Source organism: Hirundo rustica, chromosome 17 (genome assembly GCF_015227805.2).
Source record: "Hirundo rustica isolate bHirRus1 chromosome 17, bHirRus1.pri.v3, whole genome shotgun sequence".
Taxonomy (NCBI): domain Eukaryota; kingdom Metazoa; phylum Chordata; class Aves; order Passeriformes; family Hirundinidae; genus Hirundo; species Hirundo rustica.
Genome location: NC_053466.1, coordinates 4,238,094 through 4,255,423, shown reverse-complemented (window position 1 = coordinate 4,255,423; position 17,330 = coordinate 4,238,094). Strand labels below are relative to the sequence as shown.

The following is a 17,330-nucleotide window of genomic DNA, read 5'->3' as shown; positions in this document are numbered from 1 at the left end:
GTCCCAGGGCTCAGGAGCCACAGCGGGAGGCTGGAACACGGTGTGAGCGAAGGGGCGATTCCTGTGTGGAAGGTGGGCTCGGAAACATCCCAGCCACCCCCCGGGTTATCCCGCTGGCTGTAGCAAAGCCCCTGCAGAGCGTTTGATGGAGCTGGTGAAGGAGGAGTTTGGAAAGGACGGGATGGGCACTCCCGCGCTCACAGATGGACGGGAAATCTGCGCTCGCTCCAGACTGGGACGGGCTCCAGCTGCTGACTTGGGCAGATCTGGTCCCCGTGGCACAGGGCAGGCAGATCCCAGCAGCGCCTGTGTCACCCCGGACCCCTCCCGCAGACCCCGGGATGGGTCACCCTCCTGCCACGACACTGCCACCACCCTCCCTGCCCGGGAATGTCACCACGTCCACTCTGCCACGGAGCAGAGCGGGACGAGCACGGCCAGAGGAACCCTGCGGAGGTGACTGGGTCAGGCTGGACATCAGGAGGAATTTCCTCATGGAAAAGGCGGTCAGGGCTTTGGCAGGGGCTGCCCAGGGAGCTTTGGAGTCCCCATCCCTGGAGGTGTCCTGGACGTGACACTCAGCGCTCTGGGCTGGGTGGGAAAGTGGGGATCGGTCACATGTTGGGCTTGATGACCTTGGAAAGCATTCCCAACCTGAATGATCCTGGGATTCTGTGAATTTCCCCCCAGTTCTAGTCCCCAGCCCTCAGAGCCAACAAGGCTCAGCCCCAGACGTGCTGTTTTGAAGGGAAGTTCCCCGTGCTGGATCTGGCATCTCTTTGTGCCAACATCACAAAGTCGACACGTGTAAGTGGTTAAAGTCAACACGCTCCCAGATCCTCACATTGATTACACTGTATTAGAAAATGGTAAATTATTTATCAGCCTTTCTGACTTGTGATTAGTGTAAAGCCGCTCTCAGATGCAAATTGGAATTGTAATTAGACATGTAGAAAGGCAGCATCTGAGACCTGCTTTCCTGAAGCAGTGTAAGGTGCTTTTTTCCTTTTGTATCCAGCATAATTATCAAAGAACACTTTGCACATAAAAAAACCACGGATTTATTAAAACCAGAGACAGTTTTACATGGGATCAGGGAACTAAAGCTGGTCACCACAATGCTGGGAGTTTAGAGCTAGAACATCTCAGCTTCTCACACTTGATTTTTTTTATCCCTGGGCTGGAAAGGGAAGGCAAGTTCCCCACCTCTGCCAATTCATTACTCAGCTTTGAGTGAAGTGATTCTTGAACACAGCTACACTTAAAAACCCACTTAAAAAACCCACCCCAGACAAACAGAGCGACGATAAAACCTCTTTGGCAGGTACAGCAGAGACCACAGTCCCTCAGAGTCAGCTCATGACTCCCAGAGATTCTGGCCTCAGCCACTTCCCTCTCCTTCTGTGGCACAGCTCATTAAAATTTCAGGAGTTAAAAAAAAAAAAAAAAGCATTTACATTTGTGTAATAAGTCTAAATGCATTTAGGTTTTAGAGTTTGTCAACTGCAACTTATGGTCGAGCTTTTGAGGACGTGGTTTGGGTTTCTTTCCCCTATTTAATTACACCAAAGTAAACCCAACGCCAGGCAGGGCTGGCTCAAGACTGAAGTGTGAGAGAAGAGCTTTTACAAGGAGGAATTCTAAGCCTGCCCTTGGCCTGGAGCTGCCCTCCTTGCAGGTGCTGTTTGAGCCAGACCTTGCACATGTGAATAAGAACCAGAGCCTGACTGCAGGACTCTGCTTATCAGGCAGAGATTATGGAAAGGAGCGAAAACCAGTAATTTCACTAGAATTGTGCTTTACCTTGCATTTTAATTGCCCAACACTTAATTAATAGCAGGGAAGAGCTGTATGAAAGGTTTCCTCTTCACTGGGAATGTAGTCCAGAAGAAAAAGAGACCCGAGCATCAAGCCCGGAGCTGCCAAAGATGCTCTTCACCCAAAAATGTCAAAGCACCGTGCACATGCACCTTGCCAGCCCCCAGAGGACTCCAGGAATAGGGGAAGAGACACCACATGCATCTGAAGCAGCGAAGTGTCATTATCCACCCTGGAATCCAGCCAAGCCCCTCTCCTCGTGCCCCTCGGGATCAGCACAGCAGTTTGAGGAAGGAAATTCAAACCAGGATTTTGAGAGCCTTGGTCAAACACCACCTGGGCGGGTGCTCCCAGGTCCCCATCACAGCCCCAGATACCAGCGACAGCAGGCCCCAAGCTGGCTCCATACCCACGTCTGGAGGCCCTTGGCCACACAGGAGAGAGGAAAGAAGTTTCCAAGGCATCCGGGCGCACAAAGCTCCGAGGACGTGGTGCCAAGAGCTCCGTCCTGCCAGGGGCAGCAGCTCAGCTCCGGGCGAGCGCGTGCAGCACTTGGGCACTCAGAGAGGAGCAGGAGTGCAGGGTCACCCCGGGGGCCCCGATCTTGGTCTCCCAGCACTCAAATCCACAGGCACACAAGTCTTGCTTGGCTGCTTCCACGGCCTGCGGGGAGGTGTCTGCCAAGAGCAAGGCAAGAGCAGCCAGCGAGTCAGCTCGGCCACTGCAGGGAGAGGGAAAGGGACATGGCTCCTCCAAACACAGCCCCTGGCACAGGGCCAGCGCCCTCAGGGGCTGACACACAGAAATGAACACCCTGAATCGGCCCTGGAGCACACACTGCAACCCACAGCGCCAGGCAGTGCTGGGACACGTCCCACCCATCCCTCCAGAGCCAGACCAGGGCTGGCGGTGTTTTCTCTGCCCCGAAACCCGACCCTCGCAGGACTGTGAGGAAGATGCCCAGGGGGCTGTACTGACCTGGTGGCAGCAGGGTGATGCCACAGCCTCCCCCACCAGCCCCGGTGAGTTTGCTGTGCAGGCAGTGGGATGCTGTCACCTGGCACAGCCTGTCCAGGGAAGGGTGGCCCACTCCGAGCACATTTAAGTGGTGTTGGTTTATGTCAAAGAATTCCTGAAAGCAACCACAAAGAGAGGAGATGAGCACACAATGAGACAGAGGCTCGTTACAGCAGTGGCAGCCCTGTCTCTCCAGCCACCCCTTCACAACCACCTAATTTGTGCAGAAATTCAGCCACCAGCACGAGGAGCAAGGTCAGGTCACAGTCTGAGCCCTGGGCTGCTCACGCGCCCCTGGCCCCCATCACGGCTCGCACAGTGACAGGGGTACAACAGCTCCTGCACCTTCCAAGGAAATCCTGATCACTGCAAGCTGCCAGCAGGAATTTATTCCCGAGCTCTCGGATGCCTCCCGACTGTTTCTCCCCTGCCCTGTCACTTGAGTGCTGAGCAGGAGCTGTGCAAGGCCCCTGACCGGCTGTGGGAAGGGCACCAAGCCAGCAGCTCTCATTCCTGCCTGTCACCCTGCCCTGCTCTGCAATCCATCCAGCAAAGCCACATCCAGGGACTCCTGACACGGCTGAGGCATCGCTGGAGAGGTGACACAGAGGGACCTTCCCTCGTCTGATCCGTGCAGCACTTCTCCCTCCTGACGGGCAGGGCACGGGCTGGGAGCCAAGGAGCCTCTCTGCAGCACCACGCTGGGAATTTGGCACCCAGCTCAAGTGGGGTTGAGAGGGTCCTTCCCTCTGCGAGCAGCACAGCCTCTCTGAGTGAGCCCACCCTCCTGGCAGAGCTGCGGGACCATCCCTGCCACGCTTCCCAGCCAGCCAGACCCGCTGCCCCTGGAGAAAGCTGCCCCAGCAGCAGGGTCCAAGCGGCCCAAGGGATGGACAGCACCACGCAGAAGTGGAAGTTACAGCTTCTCCCCTCCCAGCAGGACGAGTGAGGAATTCAGGAGCAGAGGGAAGGGCCTGGCCTGTGCTAGGAGCACGTCTGGAGCAGGGCCAGGAGCAGACACCGGCTCCCTGAGCACCGCAGGGCCCTCCCAGCCCATCAGCACCGGCCGTGGGAGGAAGGCTGATCTCACTGCTCCGACAGCCTGACTCCATCACCTCCAGAACACGTGGTGGCTCTTCCCAGAGGGTGTCACCAGCCAGGAGCCAGCCAGGACAGGACCAGCCCCAGTCCCAGAGAGGCTCCCTAACAGCAGCCCTGTGCTCCCTCCCCCAGCAAGAGGCACTGAGCTGTTCCCTGCCTGCAGCTCCCGGTGAGCTCTGTGCACAGAAGCAGCAGGGCAGGTGTCAGCCACATCCCCCTCCCTCACCTCCACCCGGGAATCCTGCCAACACCACACAGCAGGGGACGCTGCAGAAAGAATCCCTCTCCCTCTCTCCGGAGCATTTCTGCCCTGTGTTTAAGGAACTGTGGGAAGAGGAAGGAGTGGGCAGCAGGCAGAGCTTAGCCACCACCCATTCCAGGCTGGGCAGGACACACATCCATCCAGAGGCCTCTTTATATGCCTGAGCGAGGGCACAGCACTGCCTGTGATGATCCAAGACACCTGTCATCTCCTGATCCAAAATCTGCCAGGAATCCGGTGACAGCTTATGACACACTAGGCTAGTTCCATGGTGCAAATACAGCGCTGGCCAGAGCTGCACAATTCAGAAGCAGCCCAAAAGATGTATTTATAAATCTACGTGCTGCATCTAATCAGCTCTGTGGGCTCTCCAAGCACAAGAGAAAACAACAAGATTCAAGACAGGAACCTGCTCACTGCAGTGCTGTTTGCTGGGTGTGGGACACGAGGATGCTTTGGCATTTTCCAAGTGTGAGGATCTCAAAACGCAACTCAAATTATCCCCCCTCTTCCCCGTCCCCCGACACTTCTGACAGCCTGAGGAGTGGAATTAAGGTGGGGAGTCGTGTGAAGTTGTGCTGTGAACAGACTGCAGACCTCCCTCAGCTGATGGCAGCTCAGCCCACCCTGGGGGATCCAGAATCCCACCATCCCCCCAGTGCAAAGGACTCCGCCATGAATCCCAGGAACAACCCAGAGCAAGAGCAAGGACAAGCAGAGCTCCTCCTGAGAGCTTAGAGAAGGCATCCAGATGTCAGCAAGAACTGGTACCAAATGGTTTCTGAGTGTCCAAGCTGGCTCCCAGGGCCAGGCCAGGTTTGCCTCAGCTGGGACACGGCCACACATCCCTCCCCCGCGGTGCTGTGGAGCAATATTACAGCACTCTCAGCACTTCTTCCACTCGGAAGCCTGTTCCTCCCCCCTTCCCCAGCCTCTGCTCTCTGAGCAAAGCCAAGACAAACAGATCTTTGTGTGCACCTCGTGCATCAATGTCAGGTCAGCTCTGGGCACAGCTCTGTCTGTGGCTCTCCGGAGCCAGGATGAGCGTGGAGCACCAGGAGCTGGCTGGGAACCAGTCAGTCCATCACAAACCAGTGGCTCTGGGCTCTCCTCACTCCAGCCCTGGCAGTGACAGAGCAGCTGCTTCACAGGCAGCGACTGCCAGAGCTGTGGCACGCAGTGTAAGAGAAACAAACCCTCCAGAGCCACAGGTCCCCAGAGCCCCAGGCTTGTCCCCTCCCTCCCTGCACACAGCTGGGAAGAAGCACCAGCAGCAGCTTCTGTGCCCTGGCTCCAGGAAGGGCATTAAAAGCAGCACACCCAGACCACGGTTTCGCTTGGAAATGAACATTTCCTGCTACCACTTTTTTTTTTTTTTTTTTTTTTTTTCAGACCTAATGTTCTTTAAATGACATTTTGATGTTCAACAGTAGCAGTGGCTAAAAATACTGGCCAGCAAAGCCCCTTACCTCCAGCACAGGGTAATGCTCCGGTGATGGATTTGCAGGCATCGCTTCCAGAACACTTTGGCACTCCTGAGAAATGGCATCGATGGAGTCCAGCACTGGGTTCATTATGGCAGGGAACTGGAAAGGGGGAAGGAGGGATGTGAGGTGCCTGCTTGCTGCTCTTCCAATAGCACTGGGAGGAAACTGGTCCCAGCCTCTTTGAGCTGGGCAATTCCTTACTCATTCCCAGAGCAGGGTGATGGTAACCTGCCCCTGACTGCAAAAAAGGGGGGAAGAGAAGGAAACAGGCCAGAGGAAGGAACTGCTCTTTCCATGATTGCAAATTGGTGATTTTAACTCCTGTTAAACTGGAGGAAGGGAGTAGATGAGCTGAAACCTCATTCCCAACCAGCTGGGAGAGAGGAATACAATGGCTACAGGAGAGATGTCCCAAAAGATCCCTGTGGCACCTGCAGTCCCATGTGAGGGTTCTCTCCCAGAGGTTATCCCCCACATCCCCATCCCACAACCACCTGCACCTTCAGGATCTTCTCCTTTACACCAGCCACCAGGACCTTGGTGCTCCGAGGGACTTTTGTGTTGGTCAGCAAGATCCTCAGTGTGGGCACCCTGGAAGCAACAGGAGACAGAGAATCCCAGAGCACTTTGGCCTGGAAGGGACCTTAAAGCTCATCTCATCCCAACCCCCTGCCCTGGGCAGGGAACATCTCCTGGCCTCTTTCCTTCACACTCCCCAAGGCCACAGCTTATTCTGCCTCAAAAGGCCTCTGTGAGCAGGAACACAAGATAAGGAGCCCCATTCATTTTACAAAACTTCAGCAGGTGTTTTCAGCGCTGGCTGGGCTCAGGCTTGTTCCTCCTGGATACCAGGAACAAGTGTACTAGAGCTATAAATAGGACTGTAATGTATTTACTAAAATCCGTGTTTTTCAAGCAAATTTTTTTTCCTTTGAAATGCTCTCTACAAGAGTAGCCAGCAGTGGCCATTAACTGCTAATAGAGCAATTTCATGCACTGTGGAAGATTTTAATGGAGTCAGATTATACTTCTCTGGCAGGAGGCAGAGGGAACACACAGGACCCGGATTTCTCTCTGCCAATGGGTTTTTCCCACCACCAGGTAAAGCACAAAGTTCCCCCTCCCCACAATGTCATTTGCTGCCAGGAGCAGATCCATTCCTGCTGCCCATAATGCCATGAAATTAATATTGATCCTTTGTGCTGTGCTCGTCTAATGTCAGATAATGACCAAACGTTTTATTGTCCCCATCCACCCCAACAAATGGGGCTGTCCACACCCCAAATGGGGCTGCAGAGCCCTTCCCACACTCGAGCCACCTCCCATCATCCTCACACCCTCCAACACCCACCCAGAGCCTCTCTGACACGTTCCACCCACCGTGTGCGAGGGTTATTTTTAAACCCCAATATTACCTCTTTAATGGTGTGATTTTTCCTGCTTGGTATCTCAGGGCTCCACCTAAAGTAAAACACATGTATTGTCTCAGTAGAGAGCGAGCTGAGAGATAACACAGAAGGTCTTTCATCTTCAGAACCTCACCCAGAGCCTGTGACAGTAATTGCAAGAAACACCAGCTAAATGAACCATGTTCTCCAGCAGCACGGCCCTGCCTCACCCTGCTGCCTTAATGAGAGGCTCTGGCTGGACGTGCTTAACCCAAGGCCTTTCCCTTTGCTCTCCTCTCCTCCAGGATCACATCAAATAATTTTTGAAAAGGCAAAAGAGTTTGGCCAGCACGAGACCTCTCCTGAGAAAACAGAATCCAGCAGCGATTCCCCGCGGCAGAGCCAAGCGCACGGGATTCCACGGGCTGAACTGGTGTCAGCAGCCGTCCCGCAGCACGGAATTTCATTGTCCAGAAGGAATGTCTCACTTGGCTCCTACCCTCACAGAGGCTCTGCCATTAGGTCTCATTAGAAAGATTATTAACAGTCTCCAAGGTCACTTTCAAAACACTGGGAAGTCTCTGCTAATTGAAACTAAATGACAGCTGTCCAACTGCATTTTCCCCTGCATTATCCCTGGGACAGGATTAGGTTTCTTTGTTCACTGCAGAATGTTCAAATATCGGTTATTTGCAGCGAGGTCTCTGCCCCATGGCACCTGCCTGGGGGTGACACAGAGCTCTGGTGTTCCTGCAGCCAGTTCCCAACGTTCCAGCTGGCTCCAGGCCCAGCTCACAGACGGGGCAAACTGACACAGGGGAAGGATTCCCGGTGCAAGGGCCAACACAGGGATCTGAATTTGGGAGTTTCTGCCTGGGAAGCAGCAAACACACCTACCCCATGTGCCAACAGCATTATCCACACCCGACGGATTGCCATGGATCACCTGCTCCCCTCGGAAGGCCCAGCTGTTAATCAGTGCCAGCTCTTCTTCTGTCCACCTGGAAGGCGAGGAAATAACTCCAACACAAACCACTCCAAACCAGTGGGTAGGGAGGGATCAGGTTCAGGGGGAAAATCCCAGCCCTGGCCTGGTGAAGATCAGATTTAATGGAACTGAAGTCCAGGCTCATCCCCACCTCACCAAACAGGGTGTGCTACCACACACACTGGAAAGGCTGAGGGAGTTGGGATTGTTCATCCTGGAGAGGAGAAGCTTTGGGGCCACCTAATTCCAGTGCCTGAAGGGGCTGCAAGAAAGATGGAGAGAGACTATTTACAAGGGCCTGGAATGACAGGACAAGGGGGAATGGCTTTAAGCTGACAGAAATTGACAGTTTTAGATTGGATACTAGGAAAATATTCTTCCCTGTGAGGCCCTGGCTGGGCAAGGACACCTTCCACTCTCCCAGGTTGCTCCAAGCCCTGTCCAACCTAGCCTTGGACACTTCCAGGGATGAGGCAGTCACAGCTTCCCTGGGCAGCCTGTGCCAGAGCCTCAGCACCATTGCAGGGAGGAATTCCCAGTATCCCAGCTAACCCTGCCCTCAGTCTGAGCAGAAAAAACACACCTCTGACCCTCCCTGCACACCACAAGTGTCCATTCAACAGGTATTCCATGCTGGAGCAGAGGCACAAATGCACATTTTGGAAAAGCCTCACGGGGTCTTGCAAGGCAAGGCAGGAATTCCAAGAGCCGCCTGCTATCCAGAAACCGTTCCCCTTCACTCCTGCTTCCCTGGGCCTCGGCTGAATGTCTTTATCCACATCCACACACCCTGCATTCCACCTGCCAGGATTTAATGTGGGAGCGTTCAGCAAACAGCTCACACCAGCAGGCTGAGGAACAGGAGTAAAACCACTTGTTTCTAATCCTCTTTGAGAGGCTGCGATTCTTCCCGACACGGGAGCCTTTCTATCCCGCTGTTCTTTTCTTGCCACGGGAAGCAAAACCCTTCTGAAGTCTGACACCCCTCAGCTCTCTGCACGCCAGCTGGAAGGCAGGAATTATGCTGGATCCACGCTGAAGCCAGGGAGGGCGAGCAGGGAATGAAGACATCCTCGCTGCGGCCACTTGCAGCTGCCCTTTTATTTCCCAGCTTGGGAGATTTGCTCGAGCACGGGGGACAAAGTGCTCCCAACAAGAACCTGGTTCTGGGTCAGGCTGCAAATTCTGGTTCAGAAGCAGAACACAGAACCACCCTCCTTGCTGTCTCACTCCCAGCCCCACAGAGAATCCCACACAACGGAGGTTCTGCCCTTCCAGCTTTGATTTTTAACAGCTTCAAACAGAGCACCCTCTCAAAGGGGCACAGCACTCCAGGCTTCCAACGGGGAAGAAGGACAGAAGAAAGAAACTCTCTTTCACCAGGTACTGATAAAAGGGAAAGGCAGGCAGGAGATCAGGAGGAAATGTAGCACATGCAGAAAAGATTTCATGGGAAATGCAAAAAAAAAAAAAAACCCAGAAAGGATCCTCGAGAACTCAAAGCAAAACCTGGAGGATGCTCAGAGACAGAGGAAACCGAGGTTGAAAAATTTCAGTGTGTTTTATTCGACTGGAAAAAATAAAGCTTTTCCCCTTTTTTAGGTATGTTTATCTGACCCTAACAAGGGAAACAGGGTGAGTTTTACAAAGTCTGGGACAAAACTGGGAACACTGGGCAGGGACAGGAGTTAGGCTCAGGGTGTCACTTGTGCTGACAGTCAAGAGAGACCAGCAGAGGTGGCAGTGCCAGAATTCGTGCAGGTAAAAGGAAAGCTGGGGCACAGGGAGCAGAGCTGTGCATCCCAGGCTGGAATTCCTTACCTGGCTGTGGATTCTCCCTCCCGCAGCGGGCAGGAGATGGCTCCACACACCATGAGCAGGGCTGCAGCCAGGCACACGGCATAGGCAGCACTGGATCCCAGCCCTGCCCCCGTGGGCAGCTCCGACCACACCAGGATATCCAGGCTGGGAACATCCCTGGAACACAGACACACGGGGAGACTGACACAACCAGCCTGAATTCCACCTCCAGACAACGTTAAAAAGGCAGAGGAGGCCGATTAGGACTGATCACAGGGAAAGCTGCTTGAGAACTGGCGACATCAGCACGTGCATCTGACACACAGGGGCTTCAGGAGGGCTCATTCCCGAATGGAGCAGCCTGGCCAAGCCATTGTGCTGGAATAAAGCTCTCCTGAGCTGGATCCATGATTGGTACAGCTTGTCAGGCTCCTAGCAGGGGCATTTGGTAATTAAATATCTCAGCAGCACCACAAAGAGCCCCTTCAGAGATTGCTGTAAACGAGATTTTAAATATATTTCTAAGTAAAGTGTAAACATCCCAAATCTGTAACTGCACAGTGACATCCCACTGGAGCAAGGGGCTGGCGGGGAAGATAGAACACGGACATTTCCACGTTCCTTTGCTCCACTGAGCACATCTGGGTTGTGTTACACACCCCAAAATCAAGCCCAGGAGCTTTTCAGTGCTGCTGAGTGACAGTGTCAATGCCACTCTGAGACTGCAGGGAAACACGACGTAGCTGCACATCCCAGTTCTCTACCCTTGGATTTCTTGGATGAGAAAATGGAAGTTGGGCTCGGCTTTGGTTTCTGACACTGCCCTGAGCACCCACCCAGTCACACCGAGACAAGTGCTGGGCAAGGGTGGGGACTGGAACAGCCTCAAGTTCTCAGAGTTTTAGGGACATTCAGCCCATAAAGAGATCAGACATGGTTCAGACAACAAATTCACAGTTTATTTCTTTTCTTCCAGCCTAAGCCTGGATGACAGGAGCTGCCTGCTGGAGGGAGGGGTGTCTGCGTTGTGACTGTGGCATGAACTGCTCTGGTTTCAGCCCTCAAAACGAAATGAGAGCAGAGACTCCCAGCTCACCTGCCTGAGGCACCCACCCACCACCAAAATTTTGGGGCAGGAGCAGAGCCTTACCCATACTTAGCAGAAATAGCCAGGCACATGTACAGGAAGGCAAGAGTAGCAAGGCTTTCTGGAGCTGAGGCTCCAGCAGCAATTCCAGCAAACTCCCTCAGTGCATCCAGCTGTTCTACGCTGGGGGGCTTGGACTCATCAAAGTCAGCTATGGAAGCAAGCAAGGGAGAGTTTAAACACTTAAAAAACAAGGAATTGTTCCACTGAGAGCAGTATTTACAACAAAACCTTCTGTTACAGTAGGCAGAAACAGCTAGGGCCAATTTCAGGTTCTACCTGAGGATTCCTGATAAAATAAGAGCAAAATCTCCAGCAGCCATTGCAAAATCCCAGTGATTCCACGTTTCACCCCTTCAACTGTTTCCCTGCCTACACCTCCCAGTGCGTCCATCCATAATCGCTATGGAAAACATGGTAAGTCACAAACTCTCCATTAAAGAACGTGGATTTTGGGAGCGGGATATCCTGGGGCTCCAGCCAAGCACAAGGTGCTGCAGAAACTCCTGAGAGGGCTGGTGTGGGACAGACAGGCAGGAAAACAGGCCCTGTATCCCTGATTTCCTCAGGATCCCCCAGCTCTGAGCACATTCAGAGGCTCCTGTTTAGCCCCGGTACCAGTAACGCACCGGGATGTGAATCCAGGCTGGCTCCTGCCTGTGTCACAGCACGGCCCGAGCTACAACAGCACGGGAACAAGCCCCTGGAACCCAGAGCAGGAGGGGACAGGGCCACGCACGGACACCTCAGCATCAGCGGGGTCACAAGGGGCACACGGGGATTGCGAGAGATGCAGGGACAGCTCAGTGAGCGGAGTCAGAGACAGCGAGGCCCTGAAACACTGCAGGAGGGACAAATCACCCCACGAGGGTCCCTGCAGAGTCACCGCACGGGGGTCCTGCAAGGTCACCTCCTGAGGGGGGGTCCCAGCACGGTCAGCGAACGGTACCGAGAGCCCCTCACTGCCCCGGGGCAGCGGCTCCACCGCCCGGCCCTTGCCTGTGATCCGCCCCCGCAGGGCCCGCAGGCCGGGGGTGTCCCAGCTCCTCCGGACGCCGACGCCGGGCAGGGCGACGCTCAGCCGGCCCTCAGCGCCGGGCCGCAGGCGGAGGAACGTCCGCAGGTCCAGCGCCACGGCCAGGGCAACCTGCGGGCGGAGAGCGGGGGTCAGCGGGGCCGGACAGCCCTCAGCGAGCTGGGCACCCCTTACTTTGCCCGTCGTGCCCTCACCGTGCCCTCACCGTGCCCTCACCTTGCCCAGCACCACCGCGTGCTCCCCGTGCAGGATCACCTTCCCCGGCGCCGACACCGCCAGCTCCCGCGCCCACATCGCCGCTGCCCTCCCGGCCCGTGCCCGCCGACAGACTGACAGCCCCACCCACCAATCGGAACCGCGCCTTGCCCGGCCTCCCCCGCGCTCAGCCAATAGTCGGGCGTTCCGCGAGGGCGGGACTTTCTGGCGACCAATGGGAAGGGGGCGTTGCGGGGTGGCGCGGCGCTGGGGTGACAGCGTGGGCTGAGGGCCGGACGGCGGCCGCGCGGGGTCACGGCGCGACGGCGGCCGGCCGGGATGTGGCGGCGGGCGGCGGCAGCGGCGGGATGGGGAATGCGGGGCCCGCTGGGGATGGCGGGGCGGCGCTGGCGGAGCGGGGCGGGCAGGTGAGCTTGGTGGGGGCCCGGGACCTCGTCACGGTGTCGTTCCTCCCCTCACGGCGTCCCCTGTCCCCCCGGTGTCCCCTCACGGTTTGTGCCTCCACAGCCCCGACCGCGCCGCCCCGAGGATCTACACGAGGACGGGAGACTCAGGTAGAGCCCCGGGGGCCCCGGGGGCCGCGGGCAGAGCTCCCCCCGCGCCCCGGGCCCTGAGCTCCTCCCGCCTTTCCCAAAGGATTCTCCAGCACTTTCACCGGGGAGCGGCGGCCCAAGGGCGACCCGATCTTCGAGGCCTTGGGAGCCACGGACGAGCTGAGCTCGGCCATCGGGTAAGGACGGGCTGGGAGGATCCAAGTCACATGGAAAATCATGTTTGTTATGATTTCTTCATTCCCAGCTAGCTCTGTTTTGTTTTGTTTTCTCTAACCAAGGTTGGCTGGTGAGTTTAGCAGTGAAAAGGGCCACACATTTGTCGATCAACTTCATAAAGTGAGTATTAATGATAACCTTCATCCAGTGCAGTCCCTTACCGTCCTGTTAAAACACGAACTCCTTAATTTTAGCCACAAGAAAAATGTGCCTAAATTAAGCCGCGTTAATGGCTTAATTTAATGGCACATTAAATTGCATTTAATGGCACATTGAATTGGCACAATGGCACTGTGCTCCCCTGGACACACAGGAATTCAATCCATTTAGTATTTCAATATATAAATCTTCAAGACTCCTTTGATTGCTCTCTAAGAGGTGAATTTCTTTAACCAAGAAGGAAGCTGGTAGATCAAGTAATTAGTGGTGGGCAAACAGATTCATCTCTAGCTTTGTGCTAAGTCAGATCCACATTATGAACTCGAGTTTTATTGTAACAGAACTCCAGGCTGGAAACTGGGGCACAAACCAACCACGAGGGCCCAGCAGTGACACAGGTCCTGCCTGGGCCTCCTGTGGGTTTGGCTGATCAGCTCTGCTGAGCACAGGAGTGCAAAAAAGCCACGGCTGGGAGTGACAGCAGTTGTGATTTTCGTCCAGGTCCAGTGCATGCTGCAGGATGTGGGCTCCAACCTGGCCACGCCGCTCTCCTCGGCCAGGGAGGCTCACCGGAGTAAGTGTGGCCTTTCCTGGGATGCCAGGTCTTGGGCAGAGCCTGGCCTGGGGATGCTGAGGGATATATTTGGTGTCTTAGGACTTGCTGATCCAAGAAAGCAAAGTTAAGAGTTCAGCTTGTTGTCTGCATCGCTTTTTTTCAGCCGATTCTTCTCTTCCCTCTGTAGAACGAACATCTTTCAGCGAGAAGCCCGTCCTGGAGCTGGAGCAGTGGATTGACAGTTACTCCGAGCAGCTCCCTCCCCTCAGAGCCTTCATCCTGCCCGTAGGTGCTGCCTGTGCCCCTCACTTCCTTGGGGTAGCCCTGCTCCACTGCTTACCATGGGAAAACAGCTCAGGAAGCTACTATTTCCATGGGCAAATGCCAAGAGAAAAGCAGAGACAAGGAGCTGGGAGTTACATTTCCCCACCCTGCTGCACTGGGACATCCCTCCCTTGCCTGGCCATGGCACAGGGGTCAGTTCCGTGTGTGTGAGAGGTGCTGAGCCCTGGCAGGGAGGGGAGGGGAGAGGGGTCTGTCCCTGCTGGTGCAGACACCGAGTGGTGTTTCCTTGCTGTTCCAGTCTGGAGGCAGGAGCAGTGCTGCTCTCCACTTCTCCCGAGCCGTGTGCCGCAGGGCTGAGAGGTGGTGAGTGCTGTGCTGGGACCACTCTGAGGAAAGGGGAGGGGGGCACCCCAGGGGCAGCAAACCAGGACTGGGCTTGTGATTCCAGCCAAGCTTTTGTTTGTTTAGTCCAATTCCAGGAGTGCAGGAGGCACAAAGCCAGACTCTGTTCTTCCTTAGCTGGATCATCCAGCCCAAACCTTCTGGGATTCTGCAGCCCCATCCAGCCTGGCCTTGGACATTTCCAGGGATCCAGGGGCAGCCTGTGCCAGGGCCTCACCACACTCACAGGGGAGAAATTCTCCCCAGTGTCCCATCTAACCCTGCCCTCTGGCAGTGGGAAGCCATTCCCTGTGTCCTGTCACTCCAGGCCCTTGTAAATAGTCTCTCCCTGTTCAGTGATTCCCATGGATGAGTATCCTGGGAGGAGCAGAGCTGGGGGCTGCTGGGACAGGCACAAACATTTCTGGCATCATTTACCCCTCCCAGATCCCTCTGGGAAGTGAAGATCCTTCACTTCTGGAGGAGTCAAAGTGGGGAGCCCAGGGGAGGTTTGGGGCGGGAAGAGGCTCCAGCCTTTGTGCACTCAGAGCTGGAAAATTAAACACCAGCATTTCCCTTTGCTTTTCCCAGCGTGGTCCCTTTAGTCCAAGCAGGAGAAGCAGATCCAAACGTGGCCAAGTATTTAAACAGGTAAAAAATAAAATCCCAAACCATTGCCCTGTCCTACTGAAGCATTCCCTTAGTTCTGGGGATAAAACAGGAGGTTTTTGCTTCTCAACAAGCTTCTCTTCTGGAATAAGATCACTGGTTTTCCTGCTTTTCCCTTTCTTTCCAGGCTCAGTGATTACCTCTTTGTCCTGGCACGTTATGCTGCAATGAAGGAAGGGAAGGAAGAGAAAATCTACATAAAGCCTGAGCCATAGCTGGGAGCTGGAATGGTTTTTCCTCAATCATGGAAAACTAAATCCAGTTGACTGCTTTTGTCCATCAAGGAAGGGAGAGAGAACAAGCCTGGCCTGGAAATGGGAGCTGCCAAGGATTTCCACGTGAAATAACCAGGACCTTGTTGATAAATCCTGAGAGGAACAGAATCACAGAATATCCTGAGTTGGAAGGAACCCAAACACACCTGTTGTGTTCCCTGGAACACACATCCCATGTGGGGATGGCTCTGGAGTCACTGCTTCTCCCAGGTGGGAGCTGAGGCAGGAGAATTCCACAGGACATTTTGGAGATGCCTTCATTTCCCTGGGCAGCAGCAGGTGCTGTGGGAAGGCTGTGACAGGACTCTGAGGGATGATGAAGGGAAAACAATCAGCTCCTCCTTTGAAGGCACAGTGCTCGTATGGAGCAGCAGCTGGAGGCGTTTGGGAATTGCGTCCGCAGCTCTGAAATAATAAATGTGAATTTCCTTGTACCAAAGGGCCACAAACTGTCACGTTTTAGCACCGAGCCCTGCGTGCTCTGCTGCTCCAAGTCCCTTCCGATCCATCAGCTCTGGCTGGAGCTGGGCTGTACAGATTTACAGGAATGCACCGAGGATTCCTGGGCTCTGGCTGCCTCTGGTTGTGCATGTGAGGAATGTCTCTATGCTGACAATGCAGTGCATCCTCTGCCAGGAGCAGGGCTCACGGGATGGGGGTGAAGCAGGAAAGGCCAAATCCCAGGGTCCCTGTGCTGGGGTTGTCTCCACATGGAGCTGTCCCTTGGGACCAGCAGCCCCTCTGGCTGCAGGAACAGCTGGAGGAGCAGAGCCCAGGGTTTGGGAGCACCCAGGGCACTGAGGGTGCAGGACAAGGGGTTGGGATGAGGAGCAGGGCCCTGCTGGAGCTGGGTGAGAGGGGCAGCACCCCAAGGGTGTCCGTGCTGACCCTGGAATGTTGCTGCATGGAGCCCTCGGCAGAGAGGCTGGAGCGAGCTCACACCCACATCACACAGACAATTCCAGCTTTGCTTTCATGTCCAAGCTGCTTCCAGCTTGGAATTACAACTGGGGAAGAATCCATGTGAACCCTGGTTGTTGTAATGTTCCCCCCTGGGAGTGTTGCAAAGTGGTGATGCCCATCCAGGGCTTGTCCTCCTTTTAGTGGGGCAGCTTTTAAACCCATCCTGCCCCTTCCCCTGTCCAATTATTTGAGTAGAACCAACCTTAAACTTGTTCTCCAAAGAATCTCTGGCTCTGTGTCCCTTTTTGGCCAGCGAGGAATGCCCAGGAATGAGTGAGGAATTCCCAGCACTAACAGATCCCCCGTCTCATCACTCACCTGGGTTTGAGGCAGATATTTCATGGCTCTTGTTAATGCACATTTTTCATGGAGTAATTTTCCAAGCCTCAGCCTGGAACACATCCTGGTGACAAATGCTCTGGGTTTGGATGGTCCCATCCGCTGCAGTGTCACCTCAGCCATTCCTCCTGCCTGCTCCATCCAGTTTTACGAGAGCTCCGGCTCTGGGACTGAACCTCGGGAATCAAGAGGCTTTTCAAGTTTAATTTAATAAAATCCCTTGCAATATAAATTCTTCATGAATGCTCCATAAATCAGCTTGGGGAGGGATTTATAGTATTTCCTTTTTTTTTTCCCAGCTGGGGGGGAAGAAATCTCACTACTGTTTTGGGACCGAAGCTGGCATTGTTTGGATTGCAAGGAGAAATAAATCAAGCTAACTACACTTAACATGATCGAGAGATTAAATTTACTGGGGTGCTCCCAGCTGCCCCCTCCCTCTTTACCCACAGTAGTTATTTCTGGAGGGCTGAGGCAGAGGGAGGTGCTGGGGTGACCCTCGTGTGTCGCTAAGCAGGGCTTGACTTTAGGAGGGACTTGAGACAAGGCTGCAGCTCAGCAGGGCTGGGCCAGGGCCAGGACATTCTGCCTGAGAGTTGTCCCCAAGGGCACGGGACAGCCATGGGCTCGAGCTGAGGGGGATCATCCTGGAGAAAAGGAGGCTCAGGGGAAA

At 54.8% G+C, this 17,330-nt stretch overlaps 2 protein-coding genes across 2 annotated transcripts; one reads left to right on the top strand and one right to left on the bottom strand.

Annotated features, from left to right (window-relative positions):
* Window positions 1–1,037: 1,037 nt before the first annotated feature.
* On the bottom strand, window positions 1,038–12,366 carry MVK (mevalonate kinase). Its single transcript, XM_040081218.1, has 10 exons — window positions 12,261–12,366; window positions 12,008–12,155; window positions 11,012–11,159; window positions 9,883–10,038; window positions 7,971–8,074; window positions 7,101–7,146; window positions 6,186–6,276; window positions 5,668–5,784; window positions 2,797–2,950; window positions 1,038–2,495 (listed from the first exon to the last, which is right to left on the bottom strand). The coding sequence occupies exons 1-10, from the start codon at window positions 12,336–12,338 to the stop codon at window positions 2,344–2,346; spliced, it is 1,194 nt and encodes a 397-aa protein (XP_039937152.1). The 5' UTR covers window positions 12,339–12,366; the 3' UTR covers window positions 1,038–2,343.
* Window positions 12,367–12,578: 212 nt separating this feature from the next.
* On the top strand, window positions 12,579–17,042 carry MMAB (metabolism of cobalamin associated B). The gene is made up of 9 exons (XM_040081299.1): window positions 12,579–12,667; window positions 12,768–12,814; window positions 12,897–12,990; window positions 13,093–13,150; window positions 13,691–13,763; window positions 13,933–14,030; window positions 14,329–14,393; window positions 15,003–15,062; window positions 15,208–17,042. The coding sequence occupies exons 1-9, from the start codon at window positions 12,579–12,581 to the stop codon at window positions 15,293–15,295; spliced, it is 672 nt and encodes a 223-aa protein (XP_039937233.1). The 3' UTR covers window positions 15,296–17,042.
* The last annotated feature ends 288 nt before the right edge of the window (window positions 17,043–17,330 follow it).

Excerpts from the sequence above, each read along its gene's own strand:
- MVK (XM_040081218.1), bottom strand. The coding sequence starts at position 12,338 with ATGTGGGCGCGGGAGCTGGCGGTGTCGGCGCCGGGGAAGGTGATCCTG. Across the intron at positions 11,160-12,007 it reads CCTGCGGGGGCGGATCACAG|CTGACTTTGATGAGTCCAAG; the intron begins GCAAGGGCCGGG and ends TTGCTTCCATAG. Across the intron at positions 2,496-2,796 it reads CATCACCCTGCTGCCACCAG|ACACCTCCCCGCAGGCCGTG; the intron begins GTCAGTACAGCC and ends TGCTCTTGGCAG.
- MMAB (XM_040081299.1), top strand. The coding sequence starts at position 12,579 with ATGTGGCGGCGGGCGGCGGCAGCGGCGGGATGGGGAATGCGGGGCCCG. Across the intron at positions 13,151-13,690 it reads TTGTCGATCAACTTCATAAA|GTCCAGTGCATGCTGCAGGA; the intron begins GTGAGTATTAAT and ends ATTTTCGTCCAG. Across the intron at positions 13,764-13,932 it reads GGCCAGGGAGGCTCACCGGA|AACGAACATCTTTCAGCGAG; the intron begins GTAAGTGTGGCC and ends TTCCCTCTGTAG.